The following is a 26,629-nucleotide window of genomic DNA, read 5'->3' on the forward strand; positions in this document are numbered from 1 at the left end:
GGAGGTGGACTACAATTAAGGATTTATTATGTTTTCAGAATGTATTAGAAAAATTATATAGAAAGGTTTATTGTTTTGTTATCTTACATTCAAATGTAAGATAAAACATATGCAAAGGGACTTGACAGGAAGTCAAAGTTGAAGAAAAGATTTTGGAAGATAAAAGGGGAAAAAATATTTACTTTCATTATTATCATTTTGTGTGCGGGTGTGGGTGTGTGGGTGTCTGCACATATGTGTGTTGTTGTATGGAATGTTTGGGAGGAAATAAGACGGTAAATAACAAATAAACTAAATATCGATGTATGTAATTTTTATTTCTTAATTATATTTAGTGGTAGTATGGCTGTATTGTTTTTTGTAATATAAAACCATTCAATAAAAATGATTAAAAAAACCCAAAACAAATAAAATCCTATACATGTCTGTTCAGAAGCCAGCCCCGAGATCAATGGGATTTCCTCCCAGGTAACTGTGCATAGGATTGAAGCCAGCCTTAATCAATCAACTTAAGATTACTTCCACTGGGTGATAAGACACGGTAATAATCACACTTAGCCCGTTACGGATCCCCAGCCCAGAAAATAAAACAGGAATACAAAGAAAACAGAAGACATCTCTTTATTTGTGGACATTTTTACAACTTAAAATGTAAAATTAAGTCTCTGATTGTGACTGATTTTCCACCCCGGGTGGCGGATCTCATTTCTTTTTCCAAAACTTTCTGTAATCGTCCACTTTAAAGTCATCTTCGAAACGTGTCTCCTCTTTGGGTTTAAGTTTGGTGGTTTCTCGTTTCCGCAAGCGGGCTCTCCTTTCGGCGTCAGGGAGCGTGTTGATGTCCACAGGTATCTGGAAACGGAATTATGCATACATAGAAACTTGTAAACACCCCTAGAATCGCCATTTCCCCCCCGCAGGCAGGGTCTTGTTCCTTTTACCAGCTCTAGAAATTCAGCAGGGATACCCTTACTGAGGCAAGCGCCTTAGGGTGCTACTGAAAGAGAAATATTTAATGCCTGCTGCTTCAAATGTTAAGTCTGCAGCTTGTGGAAAAGACATTGAGAAATCCCTTTAGAAACCAAAAGACTATTCTATTATTAAGTTACTAGTCCTGGTGCGCAATCAATTCAGCCCCCTCATGGATGGTCAGGATCAATGCCTGTGGTTTTCAAGTTGTAAAAAGCTTCTTGGACGCATATGCAACGGTCCAAAGGTTTTCCTTGAACAGAGTTTACACACCTCTAGTGATCTCCTCTCGCAGTGTGTGAAGATGTGTCTAGTGTCTGGACTCTATTGACTCTTAATTTTTATTTATCACATTATTCAGTTTCATTTGTGATATATAGTTGTGTTTTGCTCTTATCTAATTTTGAGGAATTTTAACGGGATTTTTTGTTATTGTTTTTATGTAAAATGCTTAGAGTTTTTTTATATTAAGTTGTATACTTTTTAAATGTGCTTGATGGGCGATTGGCCTGATCCCGCTTCTAATGTTCTTGTATTTAATGTTCTCTCTTGCCACTGTGTAACCTGCCCTGAGACCGTCTCATAAACAGTGGGATTATAAATTGAATGAATATTAAACAGCAACTCTAACCGAAAGGATCTGCCTTGGCTCCTTGTAACGGATATAGAACGTAGAACCGTCAGGCCTGACCAGCAACACTGGATAGAGCCGGGCATACTTCTGCCGGGCCACGCAAGCGATGGATGTCCGGTTGGAGTTGGACTGCCTGATGGATGTGTGGAGGCCAGAAGTCCTGGGAAGGAGTCCGGAAAAGGCCTCTAACCGCAAAGCCCTGAAACCAATTCAGAGAAGAACTTGTAAAATGCATGCAAAAATTGACACACAGATAGACCCTTTAAGAACTGGAATGAAGTTAAGGCTGGAATGAAGTTATGTGGCTTTAGCAGAAATATTATAAAGGACTAAGTAAAAATAGACTGTTAATGGATGAAAGGAGGAAAGGTAAAGTTACATTATATTAAGATAAATTATAGGATAAAAATTGGGAAGGATGGAAAGGATTTGCTGAAATAGCTAACCGAACTAGAATACAAAAAAGGGAGGTGTGAGGAGGTCGCTGAAACAAGTAAAAGAAAGTTAATAACATTGAAAATATTGGATGTGTTTTTGTTTTTTGTTTTTTAATTGTTTTTGTTTTATTTTTGTTACGTATATGTAGTATTTTTGTCTTTGGATTGTATGGTTTTGTTATGTTTAATTCTTTTTCTTTTTTTTTCTTCTGTAACTTTCAAAACTTTAATAAATATTATTTTAAAAAAAAGAAGAACACATATACATACCAGAAATAACAATATATATATATATATACCTGAGCAGAACCCAACTCTGATAAGAAAAAGACTGTGATTTAGTAAACAGGCAGTTTGGCTTGACTTCAAGCACCATAAGGAATATGAAATTTATATCGGCCGCAGATTTCAGCATCTCTGACGTCCCAGCTTTCATTTTAAAATGCAGTGCGTTGCTAGCTCTTAAGACTGCAAGTCCAGGTATCAGGAGGGTGTGTAGAAACCCTCCTGATACCTTATAATCTTATAATAGATTATAATGCCAGCAAATACTGATGAAATGATAACAACAGAAGGGGTGGGTGGGTAGATGCCTCATTTATATAAGCTGTACTCTTCCCCCTTCCCTCTTTATTTATTTAATTAATTACATTTACTGCCATTCTGAGATTACAATATGAATGTATCTTACAATATATGTATCTTACAAAACAAATGCAAGCAGACTTTGGATTTGGGGTTGCAGGGTGTCTTCAGGTAAGGCACAGCTGTGTCAAGATTTAGTTCCTCTCTCCACTGAAAGCTGGCCTTGTGCAAGTTGTACTCATTCAGCCTCTTGTGCGGGACTGTCATGAAGGTTACTGAAATAATTGTTTTTTTTAAAAAACGTACCCTGGAAAAATATATAAGCTACAATGTGAATTAATACCAAGCCCTGAGGTAGTCTCTATCAGCGGGCAACCACCTGCCCTAACACAGCAGAGCTCAGTGTGGCTGGGGAAACCATTATTATTATTATTATTATTATTATTATTATTATTATTATTATTATTATTGAATGTGCTTTCCAGGCACCTGGCTGGCATTTTAAGGTGATGATTCAATAACAAGAAAGGGAGCCAATTTCTAGTCATATATATTAAAAGCTCTTAGAGGACACAGCTTTGAAGATTTAATCCTGGCTTTGAAGCTGGTTCAATACCTATCCGAATTCACTCTGGCTCACGTTTTGTTTGATGTAACAGAGGAAAACAAACCTCAGCCTCTTTTTTCCCTAAGAGGGTTCCTAGATCCTGGGATCAAACATGTGCAAATGAACTGCTGTTTTAGTCAGATTAACACCTGTGCAGCGCTTAATTACTCTCTATTTACTATTTTATTTACTAAATTTCTATACAGCCCTTCATCCAAGGAACACTGGGTGATTTACAATATAAAAACACCAAAATACATACCGTAGCAACAAACAAAAACAGTAAGACCTCCACAGAGTTTTAAAGGCCATGGGTTGTTTAATTAGCCAAAGGCTAATTAGCCAAAAAGCCTGAATTAATTAGCCAAAGGCCTGAGAGAAGAGGAATGCTGTTGCCTGGCATTTAAAGATATGTAATGAAGGTGCCAAGCAAGCCTCTCTGAGGAGAGCATTCCGAAAAATGGGAGCCACCACAGAAAAGGCCTGTTCTTGTGTTGCCACCCTCTGGACTTCTCATGGAGGTGCAGGAAGAAGGGCCTCAGATGATGCAGGTTGGTTCATAGCATAAGAAAAGCATAAGAACAGGATCGAACATTTTTTATGTATGCAACAACGGCAGCAAGGATTCTCATCGCAAAAAACTGGAAAACTCAAGATCTACCCACACTGGAAGAGTGGCAGATGCAGCTGATGGACTATATGCAACTGTCCGAGATGACTGGCAGAATCCGTGATCTGGAGAAGAGAAGATGGAGGAAGACTGGGAGAAATTCAAGATGTATCTACAAAAACATTGTAATTTGGTTGAATGTTAAGAAGGATGCTAGATTATAAAAAATTGGCCACCACTAAACTAGATTTAAATTTGATGATAAGTGAGACTAAAGAAAATATAAAATTTTTTGGAAGAAGTGCTAGATTATATTTGAATGAGTGGACATGAGATTGTAAACAAGTTGATAATTTGTTTGGAAAAAAATTTTAACGATGTAAATGGGAGCGGGAGACGTGAGGGAGTCCAAAGAAGTGATGAAATTGTTGTGATAGAAGTAAGATCCTTTATTATTTGTGCATTTATATTTAAAAACTTTAATAAATATTTATTAAAAAAAAAGAAAGAAAAGCATAAGAACATAAGAAGTGCCCTGCTGTGTAAGGCCAATGGCTCATCTAATCCAGAATCTGCCAACCAGAAGCCCACAAGCAGGACTAGAGTGCAAAGAACACACTTCCCTCCTGCTGTTTCCGTGCGTTTCTGTGCGCTCTGGCACTCATCATGGTGTCCTGTTGCACCAGAAGCAGTTTAGTCATGCTGGCCACATGACCCCGAAAAGCTGTCTGTGGACAAATGCCAGCTCCCTCGACCTGAAAGTGGAGATGAGCACCACACCCCATAGTCAAATCTGACTGGACCTAACCGTCCAGGGGTCCTTTTGTTAGAATTCCTGCTCCACGATTGCAGTCATGGGATTGTTGTCTATCACATGACGGTATATGTTTTGACTCCACAGAGTGGGAAGTGATGGAGACAGGATGTTTGTGTTCCTGTGTTCCGTGAAGTGGGACTATTGTCCTTTGTTCTTTTTCTCTTTGCTGTCTGATGCTAGAGAGGGAGGGAGCCATGTTGCAGTGCTCCGTGTGCGTTTATATGTAAATAAAGTAGATTAGCCAAAATGCTGAGTTGCTGAGGTCTGTTACACATGATGCGCAAACTCTGCGGATCCCTAAGTGTGCCGGTATCGGTTGGCATCGGTCGCTGTGATGCTTGGGCAGAAGAAAGCTTTTGAAGCTCCCGAACGATTGACCAGGAGGGAGAGAACATGCCAGTCGGGCATGTGTCTCTGCCAGGGTCCTACTCGAGTGTAGGCTGAGCTCCTGACACCTTTACCTTTTACTTTCCAGCAAAAGGTATTCAGAAGCATGCATGAGACTGCAGGCTTACTGTTGATCTGCTGAAAAACAATGCAATGTACTTTCATGGAATATGTACAAGAACGGAAGAAGAACTGTGGAAAAGGGCCATATCAGTTCTAGATCCTGGACAGCACAAGGCACAATGATCCCACTAAATAAACAGTTATACCTTAAAGTCCGGATTACGGTCGTCATTCTGAGATCATGTACAGTCCCTGAAGCCTAGCAAACAAACGCCAATCTCCAGCGATTCCGAGGCACAGGATTCGGCTTTTATGATGAGCAAAGACTGCAACAATCTTTACGGAGCATCATCCAAGGGGCCACAGCTGCTCTTTATGGAAACGACTGAAGGGAGAAAAGTGTATTCTTATTTGACAAGTTTATATATTGCTTAATTAATGAAAATATGAATCAAAGTAGGAAGGCAATATAAAATATTTATTAAATATACAGATTTAGCAGAGATAGCTAAAAAGAGACAGTCTAGAACAGGCAGCAGTAAACCTCTGAAGAACAGGTGTGTGCTTAAGGTGGGGGGAAATATCTAGCATGTGGCCTCCCATCAAAACCATCGTGTTTTGGAGGGAGGGGTTCCAAAAGCATCTGATCCAACAAGGCTGTTCTTATGCTGTTAGCAATTAAGATACTTTTGGTCTTCTCACAGTGCTTTGGAAACACAGCCTGGGTGCCTTCCAAATGCCCAGCACTTCCCCCTTCAAAGTCTGGGTGGGGTTTTCCTCCTGGATCATAGAATCATAGAATCATAGAGTTGGAAGAGCCCACAAGGGCCATCGAGTCCAACCCCCTGCCAAGCAGGAAACACCATCAGAGCACTCCTGACATATGGTTGTCAAGCCTCTGCTTAAAGACCTCCAAAGAAGGAGACTCCACCACACTCCTTGGCAGCAAATTCCACTGTCGAACAGCTCTTACTGTCAGGAAGTTCTTCCTAATGTTTAGGTGGAATCTTCTTTCTTGTAGTTTGGAACCATTACTCCGTGTCCGCTTCTCTGGAGCAGCAGAAAACAACCTTTCTCCCTCCTCTACGTGACATCGTTTTAGATCGAGGGAGGGAAATACAGGTCATACCTCGGGTTGAATATGCTTCAGGTTGAACACTTTTGGGTTGCGCTCCGCGGCCACCCGGAAGTAACAGGGTGCGTTATTTCCGGGTTTCGCCGCTTGCGCATGTGCAGACGCTCAAAATGACATCACGCGCATGCACAGAAGCGGCGAAAAGCGACGCACACGTGCGCAGATGTGCCATCACTAGTTACGTTTGCTTCTGGATGTGAACGGGGCTCCGGAATGGATCCCGTTCGCATTCCGAGGTACCACTGTACCGTATTTTTTGCTCCATAAGACATAAGACACATTTTTTCCCTCCTAAAAAGTAAGGGGAAATGTCTGTGCGTCTTATGGAGTGAATGCATGGTCCCTGGAACCGAATTGCCCAGGGGCAAAAAGCAGATTGTGCTTTTTTTTTTTTTTTTTTTTTTTTTTTTTTTTTTTTTTTTAGAAAGAGGGAAGGGGGTGTTCAAGCAAAGCCACTGAGCAGCTGATCGGCAAGTGATCGGGAGGGAGATAAGGGACTCTAGTGATAAAGGAGGCTGCCTGGGAGGGGGGGAGGTAAAGACAGCGAACTTGCAAGGAGAGGAGACAGGAATACTAAAACAAGCAATGAGGAGAGAAATTAGAAGAAAAGGAGGAGCAAAAAACTCCAGCTAAAGAAAAGACACTAAGGCAAGCAAGAGGGAAGGGGGTGTTGAAACAAAGCCGCTGAGCAGCTGATTGGCTAGGAGGCTGCCTGGGTCGGGGGAGGTAAAAGCCCATGGATCCTCAGGATTTTTGCATTGGGTCACCCCAAATTCACCATCAGATCACATAGCATGTCCATGGCTACAGCCTGCACCAAAAAAATCACGCACCCACTGTTCCGTGGGTCCGCAATGGCGCAAAAACATGGTTACAAAGCACGGATCCACATGGATCCTCAGGATTTCTGCATTGGGCCACCCCAAACTCACCGCCAAATCACATGTCTGTGGCCACAGCATGAACCACAAAAACTATACATCCACTGTTTCGTCCAGAATATTTTTTTTCTTGTTTTCCTCCTAAAAACTAGGTGCGTCTTATGGAGCGAAAAATGCGGTATTTGCAGAGACAGAGAATGCAGCTGCCACTGCTTGCAGTGACTGTAGCCCGAATCACAGAATCGTAGAATTGGAAGGAATCCCCCCTACCCAGGGTCATTCAGCCCAACCCCCTGCGATGCAGGTACAATAGATAGAAATGGGTACAGGATGTTGGACATAATATTATGTTTCCTGACTGGGAACAGTTATGGACCACCGGTATGAAATTGACGGCATGTAATGCCTTAAGAGAAAACTTAATGAAAATGATTTACAGGTGGTACATGACCCCAGTCAAGCTTGCAAAAATTTATCACTTGCCCGATAACAAATGTTGGAAATGTAAAGAGACTGAAGGTACATCCTTTAACTTTTGGTGGACGTGCCCAAGGATTAAGACTTTCTGGGAGATGATCTATAATGAAATGAAAAAGGTATTTAAATATACCTTCCTGAAGAAACCAGAGGCCTTTCTCCTGGGCATGGTCGGCCAATTGGTGCCAAAGAAGGATAGAACTTTTTTTATGTACGCGACAACAGCAGCAAGAATACTTATCGCAAAATATTGGAAGACACCAGATCTACCCACCCAGGAAGAATGGCAGATGAAGGTGATGGACTACATGGGACTGGCAGAAATGATTGGCAGAATCCGAGACCAGGGAAAAGAGTCGGCGGAAGAAGATTGGAAGAAGTTTAAAGACTATTTACAGAAATATTGCAAAATTAATGAATGTTAGAATGATGTTGGACAGAAATTAAGTGGTTTCCAGCTGTAATGCTTAAGAGATATGAAAAATAAGGTTTAGAAATAAGTAAAAACTAATGGGGAGAATTTGCGGAATTAACAATTTGAAATGGAATACAAGAAAGGGAGGTATGAGGAGGTCTGGAAAATAAGTTAAGAGAAAATAAGTAATGAAAATTTTATCTGTTTTTCTTTTATTTGTTTTTGTATTTTTGTTCTTTTTGTTTTACAATGTATTATTTTTGAAAACTTCAATAAATATCTTATAATAAAAAAAAACAACAACAATAGATAGAATAGGCAGGTACACATAAATGCACACTATTGGAGGGGGAATGCAGGAAAAGGAGACGAGGCGTCAGAATCGGGTCAGACATCAAACAAGACCATGCCTCCCCCCCCTCCACTCCACAAATGGTTTGGCCCTCAGAACCTCCCTACTTCGCGATAATGGTTCGCCCCCAATCTCAACTGCTTCCCTCCCCCCCCATTAGGTCCAACAATGGTTTAGCCCTGCTCTCCCCGCGCCTCCGCCTGCAGATGGTTCGATCCTCGCTGTTTCCCAGACTTGCCTTCGCGCGCCTCTCTCCCCACCAAAACCACGGCTCCCTCTTTCCGAATGGTTTGACCTATTGATACTTTAACACCCCCCCCCGCTGCTCAGTCCCCAATGGATTGCTCCTCCTTACCGGCTCCGAAGAGTCCCGCTCACGTGACCCGCCGCTCTGAGAACCCTTCCTTTTCTTGCGTCATCACCCAGCGACATCGAGAAACGGCGGCGCGGCGATGACGTAAGCGAGCTCCGAGTAAAGGGGCGGGGTTTGTTCTCGGCGGCGGCGGCAGGGCCCGGCCCTGCCCCGGCCCGCCCTCCTTGAGTCACCATTCGGGGGAAACGGCTCCGCTCCGTCTCCCCATGCGCTGGCGGCGCTTCCTCTGCCGCGCGCTGTCAGGTGAGTGCGGCGCGCGGTTCTCGGCCTCCCCCTCCCCCCCCCGCACGCGCCCCAACCGTTGTCCTCCGCGGTGTTTCACCGAAAGCTGCCCCTCCTGCTCCCGCGACCCGTCGCCTTGGTTCCACCCTCCGCTCCCGCGCTCCCCGGCGCTTCGCGGGCGGCGCCCCTCAAGCCGCCTCCTCTCCCCTCTTCAAAGCCTCCTTGGTGTCGGGGTCGCTTGAGCGGCTGGGCCTCGCTGTCGGGAAGCCCCATCCCTTTTCACCCCCGGTGTCACCCCTAAAGTGTTCCCCGCCCGCCTTCCTCCTTGCGGTCCTCTTTGTGCTCCCGCCGCTTTCCTGCCCCTGCAAGGACTTGGCTGCTGCAAAGAAACCCCCTTCTCCTCTCCCTGCCTTTGCACTATCACCACCGTGTGTTGTTATCCTTCCTTTCATTTCTGCACCGCTTTCTGTTCTTAAGGGGGGAAAAAAAAACCTCAAAGCGGTTTGCAGCTGACATTAAATCATCAAATAAAAACAACCCAGAATAAAAGCCCCTTGCTTTTCCCTGTAAGACCTATTGCAGTCGTCAACAGGCTCATCACAGCCATCTGCCAATCACCCATTCCCACCACCCTTCTGAGTAATACCCCTCCCCACCTTCTCACTATATAGAAGGGTCTGGTGACTTCTGTTTCAGTGTATCTGAAGAAGTGTGCATGCACACGAAAGCTCATACCTAGAACTAACTTAGTTGGTCTTTAAGGTGCTACTGGAAGGAATTTGTTTTGTTTTGTCCAGAATAAAAGCGTTACTGAAGAAAGTCAAGCGCAGTATCCATTGGAAGCAACATAATTAACAGGGAACTTAAGATATCTTAAATATTTCAAAATAAAACATTGGAAAATGCACGTTTGAAACCGCACAATTAGCAAGAGGATTCAGGGGTGAGGGTGCCTATGCCTGCTAGCGTTTTGCCCTGTCAGCCAGTGTCACTCCTGGTTTTGGAGTTGTTCAAATCAGCCGCAAGATTTTCCTGTGCAAACCATCACTTAAAAACAGAAAGTGGTATTTAAATATTTGAAATAACAGACCAGGGGATAGACTTCCTTGTCAAATCTGCTCCTTGGCGTGACGTTGCATCTCCTTACCTCTAATACTATTCAGGGAGCAAAGGAGAGTTGTGATGAATTGGTTTATATTTATGGCATTAGGAATTGAAAGTAACAGACTTCTTGGGGTAGAAGCTGGAGGCATGGACTCTCTGCCCCTGACAGCTTTCAGAATGGTCTTGGTTACTGGTCAGAGTTTTGCAATTAATTAAAGAAGAAGAAGCAATCTGCCTTCATTGGGTGTCACTAATCTTCAAGTTTGTGCTATATCCAGAGGAATTATTGTGAACTGTACTTGGTTTCTCCTTAAACAGAAGTTCTGCTATGTATAGCACAAATAATGAAAATGAAACTTCTAAGGGTTGTGGAGGTAACAGAATCTACAAAATTGGCATGTGTTCAAAGTAGCTCATAATAAACTGGATCCTGGAAGGAAATAACAAAGCTAACAACACCAAAAGCCTTCCCCCCTGCCCCCCTCAGAGGTGAATCTGCATATTAATTAGTACTTCTGCAGGTTTGTGCATCTGCTGTTATCTTCAAGAAATCTCATAGAAGTTTAGAATACTTAGTGCCCATTTCAAACTTAACTGAGTGAAGCATCTTATGCATGCCGTTGGTGGTTAATACTCACATGTCTGGTGATTTGAGCAGGATGACTTTTATTTCCATATAACTCTCCATTAAGCACTGCACGAAAACAACTGAAGCAGGAAATGTCCAATTACCACTGCCCTCTGCTGGGAATACACACGACCTGCTCCCTTAGTAGCTAGTTCATAGCTTATAAACATGTGCAGCTTTTGTAAGCTGGAACAAATTTATTACTAGAGCCTTGGCTGTGTGCCACTGGAAGCTAGTTCAAGTAGAAAACAGACAAGTTTTCACTACTTCTTAATTTACTTAAATGTGTAGTCTTCACTGTCCTGATCTTTACACAACTTTAAAACGCTTAACTGTTTTGTGTATAACTAGAGAACTGATTATTTGGCTGTTTGCTTCAAATTGATATAGAGTTGGCTTTCATCTCTCAGTTTCTTTGCTTCTCTCATTCTCAGCCCTTCTGTCTGCCAGGGATATAATTAATCATGTATGACTTATGAATCTTCCCATTGCACCATTTGGCCTTTGGGGTTTCTGACCTTTTAGCCTTCTAAGATCTTGAAGCCTTACCAACATGCAGCCCTCCAGCCAGGCTTCTTTTTCTTCACTTACATCAGATGTGAAGCATTCCATAACTGATTATTGCCTCCTCTCTTCACAGTTGGAATGTTTGTGAATATTCCATTATGTCACTGTAACTCAGCCAGTGGCTGAGATTGAAGATGAAAGAGGAAAAGCTGGCAGAAAGGCAGTAAGATAGATTTCTAGCCAGATGCGTCAGTAATAATGACTAGGCATCTGCATATCCACATACCAGGGGCATCTAAGTCCAGCACCACACAGAGTGTTACTGTGGGTTGTCATTTCCACTGCAGTTTTTGAGCAGGTAATAAATGACTAGGGTCCTTTCTGAGCAGCAGGATAGACTCCTGTTGTGTCTTGCTTCTTTCATACCTTTTACCAACGAAAGATCTCCCAAAGAAGAACTGAGCGTCTCCTGTCTTCCATTCATCAGGATTTGGTTTGTCTTCTCACCTTTATTTGGATAACTAGGTTTAGGCAGCCAGTTATGGAAACGTCCAGCAGTGTTCTTGAGTGGCTTATCTGTGAGGTGACAGGAAGAGATTATTGCTTGCTGTGTAGGGAGCATCTAATTGCAAAAGCATCCCTTGGATTTGTCGGCCAGTATGATGACACCTTCTTATGCATTGTAAGTTTAAAACCATGGAATTTATCCTTTTTGCCATGTTTTGCCTTCACCTTTTCAAGCTTCCCTTAGAAAGCCATGAGGACTAGAAACCTACTGCTTCAAACCAGGGTGTGGGGAGATCTAAAGAATCTTTCCTAGATGGAGGATAGAGAGGAATGTATGTAGAAAGTAGCCAATTATACTAAGCTTGGATAACTCAGTGGGTTAGAGCGTTGTGCTGATAACGCCAAGGTTGCAGGTTTGATCCCCATATGGAACAGTTTCATATTCCTTCATTTCAGGGGCTTCCTCAACCTTGGCCCTCCAGATGTTTTGAGACTACAATTCCCATCATCCCTGCCCACTGGTCCTGCTAGCTAGGGATCATGGGAGTTGGAGGCCAAAACATCTGGAGGGCCAAGGCTGAGGCAGCCTGGACTAGATGATTCTCAGAATCCCTTCCAACTCTACAATTCTATGATGCACTTGCTGCCACACCCATTCCTGCCTCTGGTCTATCCCACTACTCGCATGTGCCCACTCCAGGACTGTACAGAGCTTGTCTGAAGCTTGGGGCAGGAGTCCCTGGTTGGCTGGGAGACATGGGGCATTCTTGGCATGGCAGCATAAGTCCATCAGGCCCCTGGCAGGGTTCCCCAGCTGGCTTAGCCCTCTGCAGGCCACAGCAAGTGTACCCGGCTGCTGCCGTTAAGCATTTGTGAGTTGGAAATCCTTGCTGAAATCATATAGATATATACCAGTAGATGCAGGCCTTCCTGCAATTGTTCACAGGCCTGATTCATATGCACTGTTTTCCTGTTACAAGATCAAAGAGGAGCAAAGTCCTTTAGAAGGCCAGTGGTGGCCTCTTGCAAACTGAGTTTCAAAATAACCATTGGTTTCTTACTCTTCTTGTCATTTGGCTTTAACCTTTCAACCAGCGAATGTGCTTTTTGCTGCCCTTTGGTCCCACGTTATGAAATTCTGGGGAAGGTGCACTTTACAAAAAGGACAAGGCTATAAATAAATAAAGGACAAGGTGATTAAAAGTGCCTAATCACGCAACCTTTCTTGAGGCTAGAATGAGAACCACCCTCTAATCTTCTTTTCTCCCAATGCCAAGCTGCTCCGTCTTTTCTTCCTCTAAGCTTGCGTGATGCCCAGAACGTGCTTTGTTGATCTCTTCCGATGTTTATATTTTGCCTTCTTTGCTGTCCTTCCAGTGTAATCTATGAGGAAGGCAAGAGCTTGGTGGTAGAACATCTGCCTTGCATGCAGAAAGTCTCAGATTCAACTTCCAGCTTTTCCAGTTGGGGCTGGAAGAGGCCCGTGCCGGAAACTCTGCCAGTCAGTGTAGACAGTATTGAGCCGGATGGGTCAATTTTGCAATCTCCATCCAAAATTCTTGCTATCTCCTCATCCATTTTCCCTTTCTCTCTGTCACTTCCTAGAACATATGTGGAAATGTGGGTCTTAGAAGCAGTTTGGATGAATTTATCCAGTCTGCATTGTTTTGGACTTGCAGCAGGGAAGCATCCTACACTGATTATCTGCAAAAATTTTGACCTCTTGGGACAAGCTCTTGGCGGCGGAATGCTTGGAGTCCAGCTTCTGTGGGAAAGGGTGGTTGCCACTTTGGCTGTGGAGAAAATCTTCTGTACATCTGATTGGGATGGTTGCCATATTTAAAAAGTTGTTGAGCTTTCTTTTCTTTTCTTTCAAAATCTCAAGATGGATCCTTCAGTTGTGCAGGGCTTTTAAGGGGCACAGGGCCTCAGATGCCCAGCACAATGGTGGGGAATGGTGACTATTATTATTAATTACATTTATATCCCACCATTCCTCCAAAGAGCTCAAGGTGGCACACGAGGTGTTCCCTCTCTTCATTTGATCTTCACAACAACCCTGTGAGGTATCTTAGGCTGAGAAAGAGTGACTGACCCAAGGACACCCAGAGAGCTTCATAGCTAAGTCGGGATTTGAACCCTGATCTCTCAGGTCCTAGTCCAGCACTCTAACTACCACCCTATGGTGTCCAACACAGCACTGCACATTTATTTGTATATTATCTCTGATCCTGAAGATGGAGAGGAGGGCTGGGGCTTGTTTTGCATGGTGCTTAAGACTAATCTTCAGATGCATTTCTAGAATGCTTCTCCACCTCACAGGGTGCAGGATAGAGCAAGAGACTGCCTTTGGCCTTGTGCTGCATTTTGGAGACACTCCTTGCTGCCAAGGAGTGTGGTGGAGTCTCCTTCTTTGGAGGTCTTTAAGCAGAGGCTTGACAACCATATGTCAGGAGTGCTCTGATGGTGTTTCCTGCTTGGCAGGGGGTTGGACTCGATGGCCCTTGTGGTCTCTTCCAACTCTAGGATTCCGTGATTCTATCTCCCTGTACCTAGAAAGCAAGTGCATCTGGCGAAGGGCTGGAACAGAACCTTTCTCCCTGCTGTGCTAGATTTCTGTTTCTCAGGGAGTTGGTTATGTTTTCGTTGTTGCTGCTTTTAAATGTGGAGGAGAGTTTAAAACTATAGTTCTCCCACCTTCAAGCTGAAGTGTTGCAGTCAATTCTATCATCTCTGACTTTCCTCAGTAGCCAAAACAGGGATGACAGTGTATTGGGGGGCAGGGACCCAGGACATTGAGGCTGTCTTGTCCCTGATAAATAAGGACAGTTGAGCAGTATGTAAGTAGCACCCTTGTGGGTACCGTTTCTCACTTGTGATTCTAAATGAATGCAGTGTTTATTGTAGGTTTGTGTGTGTGTTTAAGTGAATGCTTTGTGCTCTTCATCTGCTGCTTTCCCCAGCTATGGAAAAAGTGGGGTGGAAATATTATAAATACCGTATTTTTTGCCCTATAGGACGCACATTTTCCCCTCCAAAACTGAAGGGGAAATGTGTGTGCGTCCTATGGGGCGAATGCAGGCTTTCGCTGAAGCCTGGAGAGCAAGAGGGGTCGGTGCGCACCGACCCCTCTCGCTCTCCAGGCTTCAGGAAGCTCTGCGCAACCCTCAGGAGACCGGCTCCGAGGGTTGCGCAGAGCTGCCTGCAGTCCCGGGCTCAGTGCAGCTCTGCACGGCCATCGGCAGTGGGGCGCGAAGTCCCGCCCGGCTCCCGGTGGCTGCGCAGAGTTGCCTGCAGTCCCGGGGTCAGCACACTTCTCCCCATCGCCAGCCCCACAAGCTCGGGGGACAGCGGGGAGGCGGAGTGCGCCTTCCCACTGTTCTCCGACCTGGTTCTTCCAGCCGCGCACCTGGGGGGGGAAATTCTTTATTCCCCCCCAAAAAAAAACTAGGTGCGTCCTATGGGGCGCAAAATACGGTAATTTGACAAATATGCATTCAATTAAAACTCCTTTCCGAAGGCAGCATTTGCTTTGAAGCAGAAGGTATGCTTCACGGAGTTAAGCTCAGGGTGTGGCTGAATCTTTTAAGCTATGTATAGCAGGAGGAGGGAGTGTGGAGGAAACCACAGGAGGCGATTAGGGATTTGGGGGGCGGTAGCTTCTCATTGGCTGCCTCAAGGTGAAAGACCTGGAAATTAGTAAGACTTTAGGCGCTCACAAATAGGCAGGTGTTCTACCTGCGCTGCCCTTTCCCTGTGTTGTCAGGATCGGTTTGTTAGGCACTCAAAAAAAAAAAAAGAACAGCAAAAGCCTATCAGGGAATTTTAGGAGGACCCCAGAAAAGCAGAAAGGTAAGATGTGAGAAAACTCTGGGAGTGCTGGCGTGGTGTGGATGACTGCAGCTGCTACCCAAAAAATAGCATCTGATCCGCTTTCATTCACCTTTGTCTGGCTTCTGAGTAAAGGGCCAATTTGAAGTTTAAAAGACAGAATTCTTAAAAATTAATAATAATCCAGGACGATGGGGGTTGAGGCGAGTGCTTTCCTATAGCTTTGATCTTTAAGAGGAATTGCTAACACATTTGCTTGTGGGTTAAAATTAGGAATGATTACCCAGGAAAGGATGTAACAGAGGTCTATAAAAGTATGTTTGGTGTGGTAAAATGGGATAGAGAGAAGCTCTGGCTTGCAGATGGGAGTTGTAGTCCAAAATGTCTGGAGGGCACCAGGTTGGGAAAGACTATTAAAACGGATATTCCATATTGTGGTAGCTGTTAAGTCTTAGTTCTATTTGCTGAATGTTGTTTGTAGGGATCTTGTCTTTCTGTTCTGAAAGTGTTAGGACAGCTGCGTGCAGTTAAATGCATATTAAACTGCAGCAAATGGGTGAAAAGGCAGCTAACACCTCTTTCTCTGCGACAGTGGGAAGAGAGTTAACGTGCAAAGGGTGTGCTCTGATACAGGGCAGAGTCCCACTCTGGTTCTGTGCAGTCTCTATTTGGAGCCCCCATCCCCCTAATGCCCCAATCTGGATTTTGTGCTCAGGAAATTGCCATTCTGCTATAAGAGTACCATATTTTTCGCTCTATAAGACGCACCAGACCACAAGACACACCTAGTTTTTGGAGGAGGAAAACAAGGGAAAAAATATTCTGAATCTCAGAAGCCAGAACAGCAAGAGGGATCGCTGCGCAGTGAAAAAAGCAATCCCTCTTGCTGTTCTGGCTTCTCGGATAGCTGCACAGCCTGCATTCGCTCCATAAGATGCACACACATTTCCCCTTACTTTTTAGGAGGGAAAAAGTGAGTCTTATAGAGCAAAAAATACGGTATATTGTGCCTGTTACTTAATGCTGCCATGTTCTGCTTCCAGGTTGCAAGCTATAAAAATATAGAGAGAGGGGTAACTGCGCTAGTCTGTTGTTGCAAAAGCAACAGAGTCTTGTGGTGCCTTAAGGACTAACAGATTTTATTGCGGCATATGCTGGTCTTGAATCCACGAAAGCTTGCGTTGTAATAAATTTGTTAAGACTTTACAGTGTAATGAGGCTCGTAGTAATACCTGTAATACCGTAGAGATGTCCTCATACAGCAGTTTTAAAAAATTGGTTGGCTAAAAGCCCAATCCCAGTTTTCACTTGGGCACTGTACATGTAAAGGTACCATTAGGTCCAGTGGTGGACGACTCTGGGGTTGCTCGCTCATCTCGCTAATGGTACTAATAATCTGTTTCACGGGAGTTTTGTAGTGAAGCGAGGGGGTGACAATAAAGCCTTGGAAATGCTAGATAAAAATATCCAGTTCATTCGCAAGGCAGAAAGCAGCACTGTGGGGTTGTTGTTTTTTTGCTTTCCGACTTCGGCTTTGCATGGGGAATGCGCTGGACGGGCATTCTTTATGGATGAATCGTTCAGGCTAATGCACTTTGACTTTAAGCTCCATCAGCTAAGCTATAGCTCTTGGGACACCTGTGTTTCCTTTAAAAATGCACCAGGTAAGCAAAGGGCTGTAGAGCATGGATGGATAGTACAATGGTAAATTAAGAGCACAAACACAGTCTATATATGCTCAGTCGTTTGGCCCCTGGGTACCACCAGTTGTGGGCGGATCATGTCTGCATCTGGCTAGCCACTGTGAGATTAGAATGACAGATGAGATAGGCCTTTGGTCTGATGCAGAAGCCGGGCTCTTATGTTCTTGAGCTCCTATATTTTCCTGACTGAGAGTTGCCTTGCAAAAGGAGTTGTATGTGCATGTGTGAGAGAGCAAGACCATCTCACCTCTTCTTCAGGCTTCTTTTCCACTTGGCTGTGTTTCACCAGATGCTAACTGTTCTGGTCAGAACACGCCTCTCAATCGCCCATTGCTTCCACCCTCCGCTTTTTGCTCCTGCCCCGAATATGAAGTTTGGTGGTTGCTAAGCATGAGAATAGATCTGAGGGGAGGGCAGGGGTTGGAATACTGGCTGCTGAGGTCCCAAAGGCACTGGTGGGCTCTCCAGAGCCTGGATAACATGTGGATATTCCCCAGAGCAGTTCCTAGGGAGATGGCCAGGGTGGGTTGGGGGAAATCTCCCCAGTATTCAAAATATATTTCATTACTTTCCCCTCCCTCTGCACTGACTGCAGCTGTTGGGAGTTGTAGCGCTCAAACACCCAGAGAGCACCAAGTTGGGGGAAGCTGATTTAGGTGGTACCTCTTTAGAAGGGCTGTCTGTTGTGCAGAAGAACTTAGACATGGAGAGATGTGAGACGTTACAATAAGTTATCAATTATTATTACTATGCACTTATCTTTAATAAACGATGATTATGGTGATTCTACCCCAACCATCTGACTGGGTTTCCCCAGCAGCTTCCAAAAAAATACAGCTTCAAACATTGAAAGCTTCTCAAAACAGAGCTCCCTTCAGATGTCCGTGGAAAAGTATATAGTTGCTTAACTCTTTGATATCTCTGAGGGGAGGACATTCCACAGGGCGGGTGCCACCACCGAGAAGGCCCTCTGCCTGGTTCCCTGTAGCTTCACTTCTCACAGTGAGGGAACTACCAGAAGGCCCTCAGAGCTGGACTTCAGTGTCCAGGCTTAATAACTGGGTAGGGACGCTCCTTCAGGTATATAGGCCCGAGGCCATTTAGGGCTTTAAAGGTCAACACTAACACTTTGAATTGTGCTTGGAAACACCCAAGTAGATTCAGTGTTACATGGCCCCGGCAGCCGCTCCCAATTACCAGTCTGGCAGCTGCGTTCTGGATTAGTTGTAGCTTCCGAGTCACCTTCAAAAGTAGACCCACGCAGAGCGCATTATAATCCCACGTTTCTACGTAATCATTCGGGAGGCTGCAGGAATACATAAGAAGGTAAGAAGAGCCTGCAGGATCAGGCCATGCCCCCCCCCCAATTCAGCATCCTTTTCTCACAATGGCCAACCAAGATGCCTGTAGGAAACCACAAGCACATGAGCGCTGTCCTCTCCTGTGGTTTCCAGCAGCTGATGTTCAGAAGCATTGCTGCCTCCGATCATGGAGACAGCTTAGCCATCAAGGCTGATAGCCCCTGATAGCCCTGTCCAGCAGGAATTTGTCCAGTCCTCTTTCAAATCCATCCAAGATGGTGGCCATTGCCTAGTTCCCTAGTTCATTGGCTGTGTGAAGAAGGAGTTCCTTATGCATCTGTAAGCAATCTCCCAAGACAGCATGCATTTCTAACCATGAAACGACTTTCCCCCAGTTATGACGGGACCAAGGCCAGTTGTCCTGAGCGGGCCGTCCGGTGCGGGGAAAAGCACTCTGCTGAAGAAACTCCTGAAGGATTATGAGAACGTCTTCGGCTTCAGCGTCTCCCGTGAGTGAGTTCATTTCTGCTGGGCTGGTGGTGAAGCAGTGTGTTCGCATCAGGGTTGTCATAAGGAAGGCTGGCAGGTCCTTGAGCTTTGCCCCCTAAATTAGGTAAAGGTAAAGGGACCCCTGACCATTAGGTCCAGTCGTGACAGACTCTGGGGTTGCAGCGCTCATCTCGCTTTATTGACCGAGGGAGCTGGCGTACAGCTTCCGGGTCATGTGGCCAGCATGACTAAGTCATGTCTGGCGAACCAGAGCAACGCACGGAAACGCCGTTTCCCTTCCCACCGGAGCGGTACCTATTTATCTACTTGCACTTTTACGTGCTTTCGAAATGCTAGGTTGGCAGGAGCTGGGACCAAACAATGGGAGCTCACTCCGTCGCGGAGATTCGAACCACCGACCTTCTGATCGGCAAGTCCTAGGCTCTGTGGTTTAACCCACAGTGCCACCCGCGTCTCTGCCCCCTAAATTAAGACAGAGCTTATTATGATTAATATAAAGCTAATTTATATACTGCTTTGTGCTTCAGCGGAAGCTTCTCTAACCCCTCCAAAGCAGGAATTGCAGCTAAGGAATCCCTGACAGATGGCCATCCAACCTCTGTTTAAAAATCTCCGATGAAAAGAGCCCACTGCCTTCTCCTTTGAAGCTCTCTTGCCTGTTTATCTGCTTTTCAAAGTAGGGCAGTGGAACTAGCAACATCAGTCCCTTGGCCTGGCTGTTTGTATTTTGAAAAGAAGTCAGAGCCTTCAGTTAAACAGAGAAGGCTCTTTCAATCATTGCAGGGGCCAGAGAGGGAGAAGCACGTTCCTTTCTTTTTGGGTTTCCCAACCACTTGTCAAAACATGCAACGTGTGTTAATGGTGCGTTTTAAAAATATTTGTTGCTTGCAGATACTACAAGGCAACCAAGACCCGGAGAAGTGAACGGAAAAGGTCAGTGTCCAGGTTCTAGCTACCATCATCACAGGAAATGGGAGATTAGCAAAAGCGTTTCTCTAACGAAAGAACTGGTTCTAGGCTAGTTAGGGGTGGGACTGGATGGGTTTAGGCCTACCAGAGGTTGTTGGACTCCAGCTCCCATCAGCACCAGCCAGCATGGCAAAGGATGATGGGAGTTGTAGTCCAGCAAAATCTGCTTAGTTAGGGGTGGTTATTATGGATGCACGGTTAGGTGTTTGTAGTGTATCTTTGGAACACTTGGGGGGTCAGTATTAGAAACTCAGATATATAGTTTAATCACTAAATGGCACCTTAAACCTAGGTTGCAGGTGCCACAATGGAAGGTCTAAGTGCTGCCCCCCCCCCTCACCGTGGGATGATGATGATGATTTTCATGTCTATACCACTTTATATTTCAGAGAACAAATCTCAAAACGGTTTGCAACACATTGAAACCTCAAATAAAACAATTCGGAAGAAAACAAATATGTTAGATCCTTCTCTAAGTGACGTTTTGCTTTCTCCAGTTGCCAACCTGCCACGCAGAGATCTCCATGTGGTCGCAATTGGACCCATGCCAGTCGCAAAAGGCGCCTGGCTAATTTCTAACACTGCTTGGGGTGTGGCGTCTCTGGGGGCAGGCATGCATGCACTAACACAAATGCATGTAGAAAGCTCATTTTCCTCTCCCCTCCTCGCCCGCAGATTACCATTTTGTGACCAGGGAAGAGATGCAGAAGCAAATTGACGCTGGGGGATTCGTTGAAAATGCAGAATTTTCTGGGAACATGTACGGAACAAGGTATGTGATTTGGGTTGGGCAGGAGCTGTTGTCAGATTTCGCTCTTTCGTTCTTCTTTGCTATCCTATTTTCAATTGCATTTCTGCAACCACAATTGCTAGAAACAAAACATGAAACTATGAATTGCAACAACAAAAAAGGATCCAAGTGAGGCTGGTCGTTGCAGCAAGATGTCCTTGAGACTCTTAGAGATGGTTGAAACATACCGACGAGCTCAAGGTGCTGGTCCTCAAAGCCGCCTCTTTTGTTGCAAGACTGTTCTTGGATAAAAAAAGCACCTCCACTTTGTGAGCATTAACCACCTTCTCTCCCTCCCTCCCTCCCTCCCTCTCAGCAAAGCCGCTATTCAGGCTGTGCAAGCGCAGAACCAGATCTGCATTTTGGACATAGACATGCAGGGCGTGAAGAACATCAAGAAAACTGACCTTAATCCCATCTACATCTCTGTCCAAGCCCCGTCCATAGAAGTCTTGGTGAGTGTGGCTTGGGGGTGAGCTATAGTTCTGTGCAACTGATACATGGTAGGGAGTTGGCAACAGGATGCCCTCCAAACTGCAACTCCCACCATCTTTTAGTGTTGCCAATGCTGGCTGGGGCTTATGGGAGCTGGAGTCCAGCAGCATTTGGCAGGCACTGCAGTAGTGACCCCTGATGTGATGTAATGTCTGCGTGCACAGAGTTTTATATAGTAAAATAAGCAACAACAAAACAATTCCAAAATTCACCTTTGGCCAGTACCTTTATTAGGGCCAGGCGAAACGTCACTAAATTGCCACCCACTCCATAGAACTCTGCATGAGATTGAACGTTAAGTGAAGCAGAGCAGTCAGTCTAATAGTAGGGCCGGCTCTGAATTCTGGTTTTATATCCTAATATGAATTCTGTAGTAGGGACGCGGGTGGCGCTGTTGTCTAAACCACAGAGCCTAGGACTTGCCGATCAGAAGGTTGTGGTTCGAATCCCCGGGACGGGGTGAGCTCCCGTTTCTTGGTCCCAGCTCCTGACAAGCTAGCAGTTCGAAAGCACGCCAAACTGCATGTAGATAAATAGGTACCGCTCTGGCAGGAAGGTAAACGGTGTTTCCGTGCGCTGCTCTGGTTCACCAGAAGCGGCTTAGTGATGCTGGCCACATGACCCAGAAGCTGTACGCTGGCTCCCTCGGCCAGTAAAGTGAGATGAGCACCGCAAGCCCAGAGTCGTCCGCGACTGGACCTAACGGTCAGGGGTCCCTTTACCTTATTATGAATTCTGTAAGAAAGACAAAATGTGGTGAGGACTGCTGTCCTGGGTAGCTTTCTTAGGCTGTTAAATTAATCCACAGCAGGCTGATCCATCACTGGTCACTGATTTAAGACAGTGACTTCCTTGTCTGTGGGCTTCTAAAGATCACTGGACACTGGAAGCCAACAATGGGGTAGTCTGCTGCCTCCGTACTCTGCTTGCAAGATTCCTGGAAGCACTGGGCAGGCGGCTGCTGTAAACAGAAGGCAGGACCAAAGTGCTCTGTACGGGGCAGTGAAATGCACCGTAGGGCATTTAAACAGGGGGTCCGTGACACTGTTTCTTCCCTGTCTAAGACCTAGAGGGGTTTGTGCCAACACGGAGCACTGAGAGGCGAGAAGGATGGGACCCACCCTGTTCATGTTGAGGGTATAAATTTCTTTCTCATTTCTCCCCCTCTGGAAACCTTTAGGAAAAACGGTTACGGGACAGACAGACAGAAACGGAGGATAGTTTACAGAAGCGGCTGAACGCAGCTCGCATCGACATGGAGCTTAGTGAGTACACTAGAGTTTTGTGTGCGTGTGCGTTGTTGTCCTAGTCTGGTGTCCTGTTTGTGTGCTTCCCATCAGCGTCTGTGGTTGACCAATGTGGGAAATTGGGCCTTTAGTCTGAACCAGCGGCGCTCATATACGACAGAGAGAGATTGCAAGAGGGAGATTAATGAAGGCATAAGGGTGGAGCTGAGCTGTGTTTGGTGGATAGGGCCTACCTCACCAGTTGCTGCTTTTGTGCCCCAGATCCCTCCCTCCCCTGTACATTTTTACGGGATCTGCTGGAGGGGAACGGGGGATGCCTTGCAAGGACTTAACATCTTAACACAGGTCCACCAGAAGTGATTTGGAATTGTCTCGCTAGGCAACAGCAGTGCCTTTCCTCAGGAAAATGCCAAATGGTGAAAGCAGTCTGTAATGAATGTATGGGGTTGCTCGTGCGTAAGTTGCCACCACACCTGGCTAGGTAGCCTGGTTAAACCTTTCCTGACTGGACAGCCCTTCACTTCGTGGCTGTTCAGTCGCTAGCAGAATCCGTCAGTGGGCGTTTCTTAAACTTCTTCCAGCACAGAAGCTCTTTGACGCCAAGTCTACGCCTACTTTCCCTGCGCGGAAGTCTTCTGCGCAGGGTGGGTGTGGGCAGAGGAGGACCTGTGCTCTGCCCGCTGGTCTCCAGCGAAGAGTCCTGGAGACCCCTCTCTGATTCCCCCAACCGCCCCCCTTTATCCCTGGTGTTACGCTGATTTCCTTCCCCAGCCGATGAGTTCCCTCTCTCCCTGCTTGGCCCTTCTCCGGCATCGCTTGGGAGCCCTGCCTCCACTTCTGGCTCCGATGTCAGTTCCATGACACAGTCCATGGGAGTTGCCTGCAAGAAGTCAGTCTCTGATTCTCAAAGAGGCAGAATCTATACTGCCCAGTGTCTGGGAAAAGGGCACTTCTGAGATTCTGGCCTTTCTTAGTCACTCTTGTTATTGCATCTGGAAGGGAGCAAAGACAGAAGAGTGTGGTTCGCACGTCTCTGATCTTCGAACTTCTGGTTTAACGGTGTGTGTCTGTGCATCTGTTTCGATTTGCCAGGTAAGGAGCCTGGGCTTTTCGACTTGATCATCATTAACAATGATTTGGAGGAAGCCTATACCGAGCTGAAAAATATTCTTGCAGAGGTAAGCTATTTCACTTCCTGGAAACACAGTTCCCTGTCTGAATTGCACAGATATATCCTGGGTCATGGAACGATCCGTTTCCTTGTTTGTTGTCCACGCAACTGATGAAATCAGCTATAGTCCACTAAACCTTTTGTACGTTTTTTAGGTATTTAAGGTGCCGCAAGATTCTCTTCTGTTTTAGCTGCCAGAGACAAAACATTGCCTACTCCTTTGGAAAGGGTTTCCTTGTTGCAGCTCCTGGCTCACGTGCTTTAAAGGCCTGTGTGAGGTTCTCCACCCCTTCACCAGCCAAACCAACATCCCTCCTCCTTCACAGTGGCTATTTTCTCTGCAGGGTCAGCTGCTTTTAGCTTGAAGCATGTGATGGCTGCAGTACTTTATGCTTCTCCCTATTTTATGTCCCTTGACCAAAGTGATAAAGGCATTTGAATACAGTGGTGCCTCGCAAGATGAAAAGAATCCGTTCCGTGATTCTCTTCGTCTAGCGGCTTTTTCGTCTTGCGAAGCAAGCCCATTGACGGCTTAGCGGATTAGCGCTACTAGCAGTTTAGTGGCTTTTAGCGGATAAGCGGCTTATCGGCTTAGAAAAAGGGGGGGGGAGGGGGAAAAACCCGCAGGAACTCGCAAGACATTTTCGTCTTGCGAAGCAAGCCCATAGGAAATTTGTTTTGCGAAGCACCTCCAAAACGGAAAACTCTTTCGTCTAGCGTGTTTTCCGTCTTGCGAGGCATTCGTCTTGCGGGGCACCACTGTATTATTATTATTATTATTATTATTATTATTATTATTATTATTATTATTAAAATAAATCATACTGCCTATGCCTGCAAGTCTCAGGGCAGTATGCAATTTGCAGCATAAAATCACAATAGAAAAACACAAAATACACAATAAAAGTAAGAACAAGAACAGCCCAATTGTCCCGCTCCTCCCCAAACAATTTTTAAAAGGCATTGGATGTCAATCAGCCCAAGGCCTAGTTGAAGAGGAACATTTTCGTTTTCACCTGACACCTAAAGGTGTATAATGAAGGTGCCATGCGAACTTCCCTGGGGAGAGCATTCCACAGATGAGGAGCCACTGCAGAAAAGGCCCTGTTCTCATGTTGCCACCCTCCGGACCTCTCATGGAGGAGGCACATGAAGAAAGGCCTCAGAAGATGATCACAGGGCCAGGGCAGTTTCATACATATCACTATAAAAAAATTCCTTCCAGTAGCACCTTAAAGACCAACTAAGTTAGTTCTAGGTATGAGCTTTCGTGTGCATGCACACGAAAGCTCATACCTAGAACTAACTTAGTTGGTCTTTAAGGTGCTACTGGAAGGAATTTTTTTATTTTGTTTTGACTATGGCAGACCAAGACGGCTACCTATCTGTAACTATACAAATCACTGTGTAACCATTTCTCCTCGTTCTCCTCATAGGAAATCCAGAAGGCGCAGGGATCCAAGAAATCATGAATAGCCGCCGGAACCTTTGCAGACCATTCCCGATGTCTTTTTGCTGCTTGTTCTTCTGTGTTAGAAACAGACACGCACACATTCCCTTTTAGCCTGATAATGGAATTCTTTTAGGGCACTTTCTATTAAAGAAGAAAATATGAAACCTGATCTTTGTGCGTTTTCATACTTCCCGTGTGTGATCTAGACAAGCTTCCAAGTCTGCAGCATGAACCACTACTCTGAAAATAGTAGCAAAGATTGGTGCCCCACAATGACTGTGTTCTGCCTCCACTGTCAGAGGCATCAATGCTTCCTGAATTCCCGTTGCCAGGAATCACAAGGGAGCAGAATGTTCTTTCACTCAGGTCCAGCTTGCAGGCTTCCCCGAGGCATCTGTTTGGCCGCTGTGAGATCAGAATACTGGACTTTCAGCAGCCAGAAACACCATAACCAGACACTGGAGAGACCTGCCAGGAGTAGGCACGGACCAATGGTACTAAATAGTATGGGAAACAGCCCTACTAATAAAATTAACCAATAAACTGAAACGGACACGGGGACAAATAGTAGAAGACTCCTTCACCCCGGTATGGCTCCCCTTTATCACATGCACAGCCCAACAAGACAACGACAACAATCCACCAACAAATCGGTATGGCTAACCTGATCCAAAACACCCACCCACCCCACTCACACACGAAAACAAAGATCACCACAGCCAGTCACAAACAAACAACCACACCCTAGGCCAACCCCAACCTCTCTCACCACCAAAGGAACACAAGTGAACATCACAAGCAACGCTGACACCAAACCCTACATACATTAAGCATAATAGAAACATCGCCACCCGGCCCCACCCCCACCCCCACCCATCTTCCCTCCCTCCACCCCCCTTTTTTTTTCTCCTCCCCCTAATGTCTCAACAAATGAAACGGATTTGTAAAAATGTTACATGGAAAAAATACGAGAGACATTACACTTCTGTAAAACAAGAAAATCTTTAATAATAATAATAATAATAATAATAATAATAATAATAATAATAATAATAATAATAAAAAAGAATACTGGCCACCTGGTGCATCAGGCTGGGTTTATGTTCTTACGTTTGTCCTTAACAGACTATAGAGTAGAAAAGCTTTGCCTTGCATGATCCAGGAAGTCACTAATGGGGCGGGCAGGCAATTTTGTGCTTAGACAACGCTGAGTTGTCTAACAAGTCAGTCATAAGAAGGCTGTTCCACATCGCAGGACAAGAGCTAAAAGGGAAATTCTGCTAATTGATCTATCAGCAGGCACCATCAAACGCCGCCTCTTGTGCCAAGATCTCCTTGAAGTCGCCCCAGCTAAGTAAGTTATTTTTAGCAAACTTTGGACGCTTTCAGTGTCTTGCGCTAATTGAAAACGACAGTTTCAGCACCAGGGTGATGCAGCACAAAGGAAGA

General features: G+C 45.3%; 2 protein-coding genes across 9 annotated transcripts; one reads left to right on the forward strand and one right to left on the reverse strand.

The window, feature by feature from the left end:
- Positions 1–605: 605 nt before the first annotated feature.
- Positions 606–10,729, reverse strand: MRPL55 (mitochondrial ribosomal protein L55). 7 transcript variants are annotated; one of them, XM_081834602.1, is made up of 4 exons: positions 10,707–10,729; positions 5,316–5,480; positions 1,601–1,802; positions 606–852 (listed from the first exon to the last, which is right to left on the reverse strand). In XM_081834602.1, the coding sequence occupies exons 2-4, from the start codon at positions 5,339–5,341 to the stop codon at positions 703–705; spliced, it is 378 nt and encodes a 125-aa protein (XP_081690728.1). In that variant the 5' UTR covers positions 5,342–5,480; positions 10,707–10,729; the 3' UTR covers positions 606–702. The 7 variants fall into 7 exon arrangements, with proteins under 7 accessions (XP_081690728.1, XP_081690723.1, XP_081690729.1 ...); XM_081834597.1 differs by lacking the exon at positions 10,707–10,729 and adding an exon at positions 8,725–8,850; XM_081834603.1 differs by lacking the exon at positions 10,707–10,729 and adding an exon at positions 8,725–8,809 and having other exon boundaries at positions 5,316–5,475.
- Positions 8,843–25,346, forward strand: GUK1 (guanylate kinase 1). 2 transcript variants are annotated; one of them, XM_081834573.1, is made up of 8 exons: positions 8,843–8,985; positions 18,941–19,058; positions 19,947–19,988; positions 20,700–20,796; positions 21,131–21,269; positions 22,490–22,574; positions 23,649–23,734; positions 25,164–25,346. In XM_081834573.1, the coding sequence occupies exons 2-8, from the start codon at positions 19,025–19,027 to the stop codon at positions 25,197–25,199; spliced, it is 519 nt and encodes a 172-aa protein (XP_081690699.1). In that variant the 5' UTR covers positions 8,843–8,985; positions 18,941–19,024; the 3' UTR covers positions 25,200–25,346. The 2 variants fall into 2 exon arrangements, with proteins under 2 accessions (XP_081690699.1, XP_081690698.1); XM_081834572.1 differs by having other exon boundaries at positions 8,849–8,985; positions 18,941–19,054.
- The last annotated feature ends 1,283 nt before the right edge of the window (positions 25,347–26,629 follow it).

Source organism: Podarcis erhardii (assembly GCF_964252035.2).
Source record: "Podarcis erhardii genome assembly, chromosome: 12".
Taxonomy (NCBI): Eukaryota; Metazoa; Chordata; class Lepidosauria; order Squamata; family Lacertidae; genus Podarcis; species Podarcis erhardii.